We start from the raw sequence: 13,693 nt of genomic DNA, 5'->3' as shown, positions 1-13,693 counted from the left end.
AGCTTTCACAACTCAATATACATGTATTTTTCAATGATTTATTTAAAACTTTCCTTTTTATTTGTGTATTAGTTTTCTTAATTGTGTGTTGCAAAACCATTTTTTTTGTAATCGATCACACTCTTTCTAGGACTAAAACATGCTCTTTTTGCGGTTGGATCTTTGCCACGAAAAACAATTATTATCTTATATGTAATCTCTTTTTGATCAGTTTCTGATGGGTCATATCGAAACATAGTCGAAACTTATGTTGGGACTTTTAAAAGGAAATAATGTGTAATTGTGTAGCAGTGTTTAAAACAACAAAATGACTGGATATAATACTAAGGACACATTTTTGGTATGAGCACCATGATGCAAGATGACAAGGAAATAATGCCAAAGCTTTTAACAAAGACAATAATCATTGTGACACTCTTTTTAAGATAATTGTACCACGGTACCGATACCACAAGTCTGTCCTCATTATACTCAAATGAATAATAATAAAATTTTGGCATACCTGGCCATTAGCGATGAAGCGTGGGATGAGAGATCAATAAACTACGTTAGGAAGAGCTGACCGTCGCTGACGACAGTGGCCGTGGTAGTCCCTGTGGCCGTCGTCAATGTCAATGTTTGGTGTTGCTGCTGTTGAGATATCTTTTTCGTCTTCATCTTGGCAAATCGTTTGTGGGACTTGTCGATGGCGTCCTTCATCTCGGCTACGTACTCATCGTACTTGAGCCGATCCTTGAACCAGGCAACTGCAAAACATGTTATGTTTAATTCAGATTTCAGCTTTGAAACTATTGGTTGAGCATTTTTTCTGGCATTTGTTAAAACATTGTATGATAGACGTTTGCTTCGTGTTAGAAATTTCCCAAGTTATTTGCGCGAAGTTAGGCATATAATAAGGGGTCTGCTTTGAAGTTCAATTTACTATTTATTCAATTTTTTGTTCTAAATTTAGTTCTCAAACAATAATATGATAGTAATACTACAGCATGGAGACTATTTCAGGCGGATAGCAACTTTTTGTAAGTTGTACGAGTTGATAAAATTTTGCATTTCCTTAACTGCGCAAAGTATGGTGCGTGCACGGTATAGAGTAATACAGAAAAGTACATCTGGGTACTTACGTTGGTTGACTAAAAAATTGCTACATAATGCAACGTACACACCAGTCAAGCAGTCTGACGAACATTGACTCCGCCCCCCAGAAAACGCTTCGGTTGCTGCTTTGTTTGAACGTGTGTGAAGTTGTTCGAACAACCATTTGACAGTTGGCGGCTCGGTTAGAAAAAATTAAAACGGTTTGATTTTGGTTTGAGTTGTCGGGGTGGAGTCAAGGTTCGCCGAACATGTTTGAGCATTTGTAGTGAAGTTGCACAAACCCTCATATATTTTTTGAAGGTTGGTGCTCAAGTTGGCGCTTCGGTCGTTCGTGTGTGATATTGTTGGTCGAATAAATTGATTGTTCGTGCCGCTGTTGGTAAAACTGGATAGATGTTTGAATAAACGAGAGGTGGAGTCTATGTTGGTCAAACTGCTTGACCGTGTGTACGTTCCATAAGTCGTTTCGAAATTAAATGTTCGTCAAACTGCTTGACCGTGTGTACGCTCCATAGTGGAGCATACACACGGTCAAGCAGTTGAACCAACATTGACTCCACCCCTCGTTTAGTCAAGCATCGAGCATGTTCCACAAACCGCGACACGAACACTTAATTTATTCGACCAACAATACCACACACGAACGACCGACGCGCCAACTTGAACACCAACCATCTAAAAATATATGGTAGTTTGTGCGACTTCACTACAAACGCTCGAGGATGCTCGGCAAACTTTGACTCCGCCCTCGACAGCTCAAACCAAAATCAAACCGCTTTGATTTTTTCCAACCGAGCCGCCAACCGTCAAATGGTTGTTCAAACAACTTCACACACGATCAAACAAAGCAGCAACCGAAGCATTTTCTTGAGGGCGGAGTCAATCTTGGTTCAACGTGTTTGAGCGTGTGTACGCTACATTAGAGCCGTTAGTGCTGTCCAATGAGCAGCTCGAGGTAGCTTGAAGTTGTTCCCGTTCTACTAATTTTTTTTCGTCAATAAACCGACATGAGAGGGATGGGAATAACTTCGAGCTGCTCATTATTGTTGTCGAATGGTCCATGACCAGGGAGGGGAATGGTTATCATTTCTTTTTACCATTCGAAATGGTGAGTTGACATCCGGGAAGGAGTGCCTAACATAGCTCTGGTCCTCACAAGTTACAATACTCACAGTCTTCCGATGACAATTGACCGCCAGCTAAGGGTTGCGTACTTAGCTGGTAGTGTGGCCTGGCCTGGGCACTGTTCCCAAGTAACATTTAAAGTTTTATAACGCTCTTGAAGACCATAATTTACTCTTCAAAAGTGTCATGAAACCAGCATAAAACCAAAATGTTACTAGGGTTGTCCTTCTGACATCAGCTAGAGTGAGAGGGTGCGTTCTGTGGGGTCTGACTAGGATGTTGTGGGGTTCGACAGCTCTGTTGAACTGCATGTGTCCCCAAGCAGGCCCTATCAAAGCGACACGCGATCAAAGCGCACTAGCCTAGTTCTGGTATTGGGTGGGACTTTAAACAAATTTGACCCGACTGATCGAGCGTCTGTTCACCAAGGAGGTGCGGCTCCAACAGCGTCTGTTCGGGCATCCAGCGGCTGAGTATGAAATGCTATTCCCTGGCAGCTGGCAGCTCCATCCCGGTGGATAGGGAACCTTGGGTTAACAATCTACTGTTCCCGAAACATCAATTTGTTCGAGAATACGATAATGAAAGAATACGGACTGATTTTACGGCGACGACTCTTAGCGCGAAACAACGGACACGAATAGGAACATAGAAGGTTTTAACTCTAGCCCAGCAAGGTAAATTGGCACCACAACTTGCCAATGAATCATGCCGCATGAAGCTTGACATCCTGGGACTGAGTGAAGTCCGTTGGCCAAACTTTGGAGAACACAGAACGCCGTCGGGACAAGTTCTGCTATACTCTGGTTTACAAGGTGAACACGCTCCCCGGAATCGCGGAGTTGGTTTCCTACTAAGCGCTCAGGCGCACTCTGCGCTTATGAAGTGGGAACCTATAAGTGAAAGGATAATCGTTGTCAGATTTAGAACACGGGTCCGAAACCTTACTATAGTCCAATGTTATGCGCCAACCGATGCTGCCGATCTGCAAGACAAAGAGAACTTCTACAGTCAACTCAATACCGTCGTAGAAAGAATTCCGAAGGGTGATATCAAGATCTGTTTGGGCGACTTCAATGCAAAGATCGGATACGACAACTCGAACCATGAGCGCATTATGGGACGCCATGGTCTCGGAGAAATGAGCGAAAATGGAGAGCTGTTCGCAGAATTTTGTGGTAATAACGACATGGTGATCTGGGAATCGCTCTTCCCTCATCGTTCCAGTCACGTGGGTCTTCCATGACGGCTTTACAGAAAATCAAATCGACCACATCTGCATCAGCCGAAAATGGAAACGGAGCCTTCTTGATGTACGGAATAAACGTAGTGCCGATATCGCGCCTGATCATCACCTCCTCATCGGCGAAATACGCCTGCGCATTTCGCAAATTCGTCGGCAGGAGGAAGGAGTTGGACGATGATTCAACACACGCCGACTGGAAGGTGGCAGCGTGGAAGACCAATGGACCGTCATCAAGAATGCCTTCATCGCCACCGGCGAGAACAATCTGGGCGAACAGCGCACCCAGAGAAAACAATGGATCACCGATGAGACCTGGGGAAAGATAGAGGAGCGAAGAGAAGCCAAAGCCGCGATAGAGCGATTAAATACCAGAGGAGCCAAAGTCTTAGCCCGTCAACGATACTCGGCTCTTGAGAAGGAAGTAAAACGCTCAAGTCGACGGGACAAGCAAGCGTGGGCAGACTCTCTGGCCGACGAAGGAGAGAGAGCCGCCGCAACCGGGGACATTCGCCTCCTCTACGATATCTCACGACGCGTAAGCGGGGCCAAGATGAATGCAACGATGCCTGTTAAAGACGCGAATGATCAGTTATTGACCGACCCAACTGACCAGCTGAAACGCTGGTTCGAGCACTTCGAACAACTTTTTCAAGTTGTTCCAGCCAGGCCATCACCACCTCGGCATGATCTGCCTAGAATCCGACGTATAATACGCGTCAATACCGAAGCTCCATCACTGCTAGAGATTCAAACAGCCATCCAAGGCATGACATCGAATAAAGCCCCAGGGGTCGATCGCATATCAGCCGAGATGCTCAAAGCTGACCCCATGACATCCGCATATAACCATGGAGCACCTAAACGACTTCGAATTGGCTAATGACGTTGCACTCCTCGCGCAACGGCGCTCTGACATGCAGAGTAAGCTCAACGACCTTCCCGAGCGCTTCTCTTCGGCAGGTTTAGTCATCAACGTCAACAAAATCAAATCGTTGCGTTGGATGTAAACACGGTGACCTTCCAGGTTCACAGTAACCGGGCAACCAGTGGAGAATGTTGAAAGCTTCCAATATCTTGGTAGCCAAATGGCGTCAGACGACGGTACCAAGATCGACATAGGCGCACTTATCAAGAAAGCAAGGCGAGGGAAAGCGAGTTTAAGGTGAAGCGTTGTGACACTCAAATTTCTATGTAATTGTGTCATAAAAATCATCAACCATGGATTTGTAGTGGTGGAAACTTCCAATACCAAGCCTCCAGGAAATGTGGTTCGATTTGAGTAAAGCCGAACCGTCTGTGGGCAAGTTGTACGACTATTGAACAGCACCACTTGCCCACAGACGGTACGACTTTACTACGACCAAATCAAATTTCCTGACGGCGGAATCAAAGGAGCGTCTATGTGGCTGTATTATCGACGTCAGGACATATCGTGGCGCTAACATCGACTCTGACCACTATCTGGTGATGGTTAAACTGCGCCCAAAACTATCCGTCATCAACAATGTTCGGTACCGACGACCGCCGCGGTACGACCTAGAGCGACTGAAGCAACCTGATGTCGCCACTGCATACGCGCAGCATCTCGAGGCAGCGTTGCCGGAAGAGGGTGAGCTCGATGGGGCCCCTCTTGAGGACTGCTGGAATACAGCCAAAGCAGCCATTAACGACGCAGCGGAGAACAACGTCGGGTATATGGGTCGAAGTCGACGGAACGATTTGTTCGACGAAGAGTGCAGACAGATTCTGGAGGAGAAGGACGCAGTGCGGGCGGTCGCGCTGCAGCAAGGTACCTGGCAGAACGTGGAACGTTATAGACGGAAGCGGAGACAGCAGACCCGCCTTTTTCAGGAGAAGAAACGCCGCCTGAAAGAAGCGGAGTGCGAGGAGATGGAACAGCTGGGAGCATCTTGACGGACGAACGTGTGGTGATCGAAAGGTGGAAGCAGCACTACGAGGAACATCTGAATGGCGCTGAGAGTACAGGCAGTGAAAGTCAAGGCAGCGGAGGAGATGACTACGTCAGTTCAGCGGACGATGGAAGCAAACCAGCCCCCACCTTGAGAGAAGCTAAGGATGCCATTCAACAGCTAAAGACCAATAAAGCAGCTGGTAAGGATGGTATCGGAGCTGAGCTCATCAAAATGGCCCCGGAAAAGCTGGCCACTTGCCTGCACAAACTGATAGTCAGAATCTGGGAAACCGAACAGCTACCGGAGGAGTGGAAGGAAGGGGTTATATGCCCCATCTACAAGAAAGGCGACAAATTGGAGTGTGAGAACTTTCGAGCGATCACCATCCTTGATGCCGCCTACAAAGTGATATCCCAGATCATCTTCCGTCGTCTGTCACCATTAGTGAACGAGTTCGTGGGAAGTTATCAAGCCGGCTTCGTTGACGGCCGCTCGACAACGGACCAGATCTTTACTGTACGGCAAATCCTTCAAAAATGCCGTGAATACCAGGTCCCAACGCACCATCTGTTCGTTGATTTCAAGACGGCATACGACAGTATAGACCGCGTAGAGCTATGGAAAATTATGGACGAGAACAGCTTCCCTGGGAAGCTTACCAGACTGATCAAAGCAACGGTGGATGGTGTGCAAAACTGTGTGAAGATCTCGGGCGAACACTCCAGTTCGTTCGAATCGCGCCGGGGACTAAGACAAGGTGATGGACTTTCGTGCCTGTTGTTCAACATTGCGCTAGAAGATGTCATGCGGAGAGCCGGGTGTAACAGCCGGGGTACGATTTTCAACAGATCCAGTCAATTTATTTGCTTCGCGGATGACATGGACATTGTTGGCCGAACATTTGCAACGGTGGCAGAACTGTACACCCGCCTGAAACGTGAGGCAACAAAAGTTGGACTGGTGGTGAATGCGTCGAAGACAAAGTACATGCTTGTGGGCGGAACCGAGCGCGACAAGGCCCGCCTGGGAAGCAGTGTTACGATAGACGGGGATACCTTCGAGATGGTCGAGGAATTCGTCTACCTCGGATCCTTGCTAACGGCTGACAACAACGATAGTCGTGAAATACGAAGGCGCATCATCTGTGGAAGTCGGGCCTACTACGGGCTCCAGAAGAAACTGCGGTCGAAAAAGATTCGCCACCGCACCAAATGTGTCATGTACAAGACGCTTATAAGACCGGTTGTCCTCTACGGACATGAAACATGGACAATGCTCGAGGAGGACTTGCAAGCACTAGGAGTATTCGAGAGACGGGTGCTTAGGACCATCTTTGGCGGTGTGCAAGAAGACGGTGTGTGGCGGCGAAGAATGAACCATGAGCTCACGCAACTCTACTGCGAACCCAGTATCCAGAAGGTAGCTAAAGCCGGAAGGGTACGATGGGCAGGACATGTTGCAAGAATGCCGGACAGCAACCCTGCAAAGATGGTGTTCGCTTCCGATTCGGCAGGTACGAGACAGCGTGGAGCGCAGCGAGCGAGATGGGCAGACCAGGTGCAGAACGACTTGGCGAGCGTGGGGCGTATCCGAGGATGGAGAGATGCGGCCTCGAACCGTGTATTGTGGCGTCAAATTGTTGATTCAGTGTTATCTGTTTAGATGTTAACTAAATAAATGAAAATGAATGTGGCTGTATCGGATGCGGATCCGGGTAATTAGTTCTGTTTTGTTCGATCGGAAAGGTGGTGGTGATGGATTATTTGTTGTGTGCGGTTGGAAGGTTAATCAATTAATTTGCGATTGAACGTGTTTTGAGTTCTGTTTTATGCTGATGAGTAAATTGATTGAACAGTGCAAAATTCAGTACGCGTTTTCTCGTGTTTTCTATCGGATGCAGAACGATAGCGCGATCATCAAAATTCTTAGGTCTGCTTTGTGCGGGACAGTGAATTACTTTGATATAAGACGTATAAAATAATAATTTAGTCGCTTACCAAGGCAACTTACTATAGATTACCTTCTCATCTAGACAACTATCCCTTTCCCGTGACGCTTACGGAGATGCAGAAGATTCCTCGATCTCATGTAGCAATGATACCAGCAGAGAAATTCGGAGACGCATAGTGGCTGGAACTCGTACGTACTTTGGACTCCGCAAGACGCTCCGATCGAATAGAGTTCCCCGCCGTACCAAACTGACAATCTACAAAATGCTCATTAGACCGGTAGTCTTCTACGGACACGAGATCTTGACGATACTCGTGGAGGACCAACGTGCACGTGGAGTTTTCGAAAGGAAAGTGCTGTGTACCATCTATGGTGGGGTGCAGATCGCGGACGGTACGTGGAAGAGGCGAATGAACCACGAGTTGCATGAGCTGCTCTTATATACCGCACAGGCCGGCTTTAGTCTGATTTGTTGGAATATCAGGTAGTGTGCGACGCTTCGCTGTAGACCGAAGATGGTTAGGAAGCAGGCTTTCTGAACATTCTTTTTTTCGAAAAAAAAAATTCTTCTAAAAATTTTGTCTCTGGGGGGGGGGGTTATGCCCAAAACCACCCCCGTGGCTACGCCACTGATTAGGAATATAGCATTCATCCTCGGAGACTAGAAACTTCTACTGAAACCCGTTTCATTTCTTCATTTTGTTGCACCGTTGATAACATTTACAAAAACTTGTCATAAAACGAGTTTGTACAATTCCATTTAATTCCACTACTTTATTGTACCTTTGACAGATACGTATTTCGACTTCAACAGTAAGGTAGTCTTCAGTGTCTCGTACTTGACTCGACTCGAGTTAAGAACGAGACACTGAAGACGACCTTACTGTTGAGGTCGAAATACGTATCTGTCAAAGGTATAACAAAGTAGGGAAATTAAATGGAATTGTACAAACTCGTCTTATGACAAATAAATACATTCCACTAAAATCTTAAAATAATTTTCGTATCATTTACAAAAATAAAGGGAAATAAAATCGAAAATCGTTCCGAAAGTTCCAAACACATTTCAAAGGTATCGGATATCCAAAAGGGCATATTCAGAATGGGTGTCAGATATCTAGACAAAATTTTCAAAACGACTTATCTGCTTTTGTAAACAAAGATTCAAACGACGAATTGACGAATCTGATAGCTCTCCCACGCAAACCAACACCACCAATAGGAAGGTGAAGGTTTCCGCTACCCGTTGATGGTGTTAGTTTGCGTGGGAGAGCTATCAGATTCGTCAAATCGTCGTTTGAATCTTTGTTTACAAAAGCAGATAAGTCGTTTTGAAAATTTTGTCTTGATATGTTCGATCACACATCGTGCCGATGTCATCGTCGCTGTGCTGTGATGCTGGCTATTGAGAAGAAAGCGTCAAACAGAGGAGCGTGCATCGTTTTGTTCATATTAGTGCTGTCCAATGAGCAGCTCGAAGTAGCTCAAAGTTGTTCCCGTCCTGCTCGTTCGTTTTTGTCAACAAATGGGCATGAGCAGGACAGGAAGAAACTTCGATCTACTTCAAGCTCTCATTGGACAGCACTATTCTGTTCTGTGTATTGTTACAACCAGCGCGCCAACACTGATCGCAAAGCGATCGTTTGGCGCGCAGATAGTCCTATTAGATTTAAATTTAAATGAATTATTGGCAGTGGCTGATTTTCTACTCGCCGCAGCCACATCCAGGCGCTATAGTATATGCACAAAATAGCCAGCAAGAGTTAACCGCCAGAAATTTGTATGGCGAAAGACATCTAACGCTGGTTTCCTCAAAATTAGGAACTTTTCATGAAAAACTATTTGGTATCGGTTATGAAGGATGGTGTCCGCTACTACGCCTACCAAATATTTTTTCAATTAAAGTGCTTAATTTTGAGAAATCGAACCTTAGATGCCTTTCGCTATACTGATTTCAGGAAGTTAACTCCTAGTGTGCCGCTGTAAGCACGCTCAAAGCAGTCGTTTTGCATTGTTTTGCATACGTCCCCAAATTATTGTATCTTTTTTGCCGTACTAAGAGTCGCCTATAAAAGGCGACTCTAGACTCAATGTTTGTACAGTGTCTCGAAAGTAACCTCCGAGCTGCCTCTCGGAGGCAATAAATCAGAAGTTCAGTCGAAGAAGTAGTTTTCTTACTCGTCGCCCGGAGAGTAGGGTCGTAGGGTCGTAGGGTAGGGTCGTCCCACCCTGGACGAATCATTGGTGCCGTGACCAGGATGGTGCCTGGAATCAAATTTCCGACGGAGAGAAAAGGAGCTGCTGACATCAGTTGGACACTAGATCAAGCTTTTTCTTCTACACACCGTTTTGGATAACGTCGCAGCGAACCTGTGCTACCAAGTCGGGTCCCGAGCATACCAAGCGATCAGCCTGCCGTTCAGCCAGACCGCCAGATCCAAAACGCTGAAGAAGAAGAAGAAGCAAACAAGCACACTTGACATCCTCATCTTCGGGGCTTCCGTTGGATAACATCCCAGTCGAACCCGTGCATCCCAGCCGGACACCGAGAATCCCAGTCGTTCCAGCTGGACAGCCAAATCCAAAGAAGCCAAAGAAGAGGAAATCGACAAGCCGCTGTGCCGAGCTACAGAGTGTTAGTGGAGCGGAGCGTACCATCCGTCCCAGTCCGTTGCTTCATCCTACCCGGCCGTTGCGCCATTCGGACCCCAATGGTCACATTCGACCCCAGCGGTCACATCCGGACACATCATCCAACCCAATCAATCCATCCGGTCACATCATCCAACCCAATCAATCCATTCGCATCATCATCCAACGACAGCCATGTCAAGCGATCACTTTCGACCTGCCGCACCAACAGCAGCAGTAGCAGACATCAAAACGTAATTGCAAAACGTTCGTTTTGGAGCGGCGGTATGTCCGATCACACATCGTGCCGATGTCATCGTCGCTGTGCTGTGCTGCTGGCTATACGCGAGGAGAAGTGGATGAACGCTGTCATCAGAGGAAAAGCAGAATCACTGAAATTTAACACGGCAAGGTATAGCCAATGGAATTGAAAATAATTTTAAAAATTACAAACAGAGATTTTTGCCTTTCTCGTACACTAAGTGTACGTAAGGCAATAATATTGCTTCAAAAACAAAATTTTGATAGGAGGCCCGGAGGGCCGATTTTTATATACCGATCTACTCAGCTCGACGAATTGAGGTGATGTCTGTATGTGTGTATGTATGTATGTGTGTGTGTGTATGTGTACAAATTTTGTAGACACACTTTTTGGAACTTAGCATTATCCGATTTACTCGCAACAAGTTGCATTCGACGGGGAATGCGGTCCCATTGTTTGTAATTGAAAATTGGCTCGATCGGACATTGCATTTCGGAATTATTGAAAAATCATTATTTTTCCCCCCTTGGAAAAAAAAAATTCAAAACCGAAAAAATTTTTTTTTCCGAAAATGATGGCAATACATTTTAACTAATGCAAAAACATGCAAAATGATCGAAAAAAAGTGATCTATTCTCCTAAAGAGTTTTTTTGACCTTTCTAATGTGATTCTTTCAATATATTTTATAATGCACGAGAAAGGCATCATCACTGCTAGGTGGATTAATCTGGGTTTTTTTGAAAATAATTTAGGCGGGATTAGAAATTCAATAAACATTAAAAGTACTACCATCTCCGGAATCATTTCAAGAAAAAACTTCATTGTCATTAACAATCAAATTAATATATGTATAATGTAGATAATCAAATTTCTAACCTCATGCTATAAATTATTTGTAAATAAATATCATTTTGAAATTCTGAAAATTATTTTGAGAGCTGCATCCCATACCTCGCTGTGAATTTTTTTTTCATGGTTCTACTTTTTCTTTTGATGACAGAATTCATTCTTCTCTTAGCGTATGGAGAAGAACGCGCCCAACAGAGGAGCGTGCATTGTTTTGTTCATTTTCTGTTCTGTGTATTGTTTCAACCTGCGCGCCAACACTGATCGCAAAGCGATCGTTTGCCGCGCAGATAAACCTATTAGATTTAAATTTAAATTGTTTTGCACACGTCCCAAAATTATTGTATCTTTTTTGCCGTACTAAGAGTCGCCTATAAAAGGCGACTCTAGACTCAATGTTTGTATAGTGTCTCGAAAGTAACCTCCGAGCTGCCTCTCGGAGGCAATAAATCAGAAGTTCAGTCGAAGAACTAGTTTTCTTACTCGTCGCCCGGAGAGTTCACCACATCAAAATTAAACACAACGTAGGGTCGTCTCACCCTGGATCAAACAAGATGATCAAGATGGCAAAAAAAAAATCTGAAAAAAGATCAACTCTCCTAAGGATCCATATACTAATTAACTTACCATACAAAGAGTCACTGAAGATCACCAACGAGGACAGTTTAAACTTCTTCCCTCCGTCCCACGTGACAGCGTCCAATACCTCGTCGCTGACAATCAACGCCAGGGCGTTCATCACGATGTTTTCATCACATTCTAGCTTAATCTTGGTCAGATACTCGAACAGCTTATTGTACAGACTTTCGTCGCTGCATATACCCTTGTTCAGTTCGATCAGTTCCTTCAGTGTCCTCAGAGGAAACTTGAAACTGGCCTCCATACTGATGCAGTTAGGTTCGGTCATCAGTCCCAGATTGGTGGCCGTTGTAGGAACCACCGTCGTCGCCCCACCGGCTTCCTGCTTCAAAGCAGCTAACCGGTTAAAGCTCTGCTCTGCCACCACCTTCAGCAGTTCCTCGATATTGGTCAGCTTCTTCAGTATCAGCTTGATATCGTCGGACTGCGAGGAAACTGGTTGCTGCTGCTGCATAGCAATTCCACCCGTGCCGATGGTAATTCCAGTTCCACTAGCCATTATTGTTCCCATAACATTATTCATGGCTCCGCTATTGCTGTTGCTCGACGAGGCACTTGGAGCCACGCAAGATGACGATGGCTCTTGCTGTCGGATTCGCCTCAGCTCCTCAGAATCCATACTGTGCTCGTCGTCATAATCATGGTCTCCGGATGTCGCTAAAAACATGTAACTTTTCGATTCTTCAACTTCCCTCCAGAAATAAATCAGCCCGAAACTTACAGGGTTTCTCATCGTGCTTGTCCTTATCCCGGAACTTCTTGATGATTATGTGAATGTCGTCTGATATGGGGATTCGCCTCTTTTTCGCTGTAATATAAAGCCGATTAGGTTCAATCGTATGTAAAAACTAAAACTGGCTTACAGGTCGTGGCATAATTATGGCAATTGTCCATCTATTCCAGGTTCCAGGAAATTTTATCCACGATCCGTCGTCGCCTCGGAGCAATGAGAAAATGTAAACAATAGCTCCCGCGCAATGAACTGATTCGGTTTTCCGCAAAACCTTTGGGTAAATTCTAGGTAAATCACTCGAACCGAATGCGTAAGCCTTCAGTGCCCATCGGAAAGCATTATTTTTAAGCAACAATTTAATATTTACCACAAAATTTAATTTAAAACGCTGAATATTGTTTTCAATATAATTTTTTAGTATTTTTCTAATTTTCTGACAGCTGACGGAGCGAAGATGTTTTCGTTTTTGCGGTGTAAATATTAGCTACACCGTTTTACTTTTTTTTTGCAAGCATGCACTGAAAGAAATATTAACGTAGATTCATTAATGTTATACTAATGACACACTGGTGGTATAAGTATCATGTTACAATAATCTTGAAATGAGTACCATACCAATTATTGTCTTTAACAAAGATAGTCTTGGAATAATTTTCATGTCCTCTTGTACCATGGTACAAGTACCACAGGTGTGTCCTTAGTATTATATGCTAATGACACACTAGTGGTATACTTATTATTATTATTATTATCGTCTTTATTTAAGAGGTTTTCAGCCCTTGGCTGGCTCACCTCTGGTATCAGATATTTAGATATTTAATGGCTTTCGGACCGGAGGGATTCCGATGCAATTTTGTAATATTTAGGCTGTGAACCATTCCACTGATTCGTTTAACTTTTAGTTAAAATTTGACACTTTGATGGTTATTTTCCCATCGTGGTTAAAAGTTTACTCGGAAGCCGACCCATTTGAGTTTTGACAGATAGTTATTCGGAACGAAATGGATTTGGCGCCAATTTTCTCGCGAACAAAGTTTAACTATCAAACTGTCAAATCTAACCATGCTCCGGAGCAGGGTTATTTTTAACCACGACGAAATAACCATCGAACTGTCAAATTCTAACTAAAAGTTAAACGAATCGGTGGAATGGTTCACAGCCTTAATAAAGAAGGAGATCTTCAGTGTTCCATCATGGATGGTGCGTATTCCGGAGGGTGTCCATTGTCGTTGCGGAGTCTATTGGGGTTCCA

The 13,693-nt window shown here is 44.7% G+C and overlaps 2 protein-coding genes across 2 annotated transcripts in view; one reads left to right on the top strand and one right to left on the bottom strand.

Annotated features, from left to right (window-relative positions):
* Positions 1 to 24: 24 nt before the first annotated feature.
* Positions 25 to 12,898, bottom strand: LOC134226167 (uncharacterized). Its single transcript, XM_062706763.1, has 4 exons — positions 12,572 to 12,898; positions 12,430 to 12,516; positions 11,697 to 12,365; positions 25 to 746 (listed from the first exon to the last, which is right to left on the bottom strand). The coding sequence occupies exons 1-4, from the start codon at positions 12,600 to 12,602 to the stop codon at positions 544 to 546; spliced, it is 990 nt and encodes a 329-aa protein (XP_062562747.1). The 5' UTR covers positions 12,603 to 12,898; the 3' UTR covers positions 25 to 543.
* LOC134226168 (uncharacterized) overlaps positions 6,233 to 13,693 on the top strand; it is a 134,741-nt gene continuing 127,280 nt past the window's right edge. The window contains exon 1 of the mRNA XM_062706764.1: positions 6,233 to 7,367. Coding sequence (XP_062562748.1) covers positions 6,259 to 7,041 — 783 coding nt within the window. The 5' untranslated portion in view covers positions 6,233 to 6,258 and the 3' untranslated portion in view covers positions 7,042 to 7,367. The remainder of the gene's footprint in view (positions 7,368 to 13,693) is intronic.

The sequence above is a fragment of the Armigeres subalbatus genome, chromosome 3 (assembly GCF_024139115.2).
Source record: "Armigeres subalbatus isolate Guangzhou_Male chromosome 3, GZ_Asu_2, whole genome shotgun sequence".
In the NCBI taxonomy this organism is placed as follows: Eukaryota; Metazoa; Arthropoda; class Insecta; order Diptera; family Culicidae; genus Armigeres; species Armigeres subalbatus.
The sequence above is the reverse complement of the archived record's forward strand: the minus strand, read 5'-3'. Positions and strand labels throughout refer to the sequence as shown.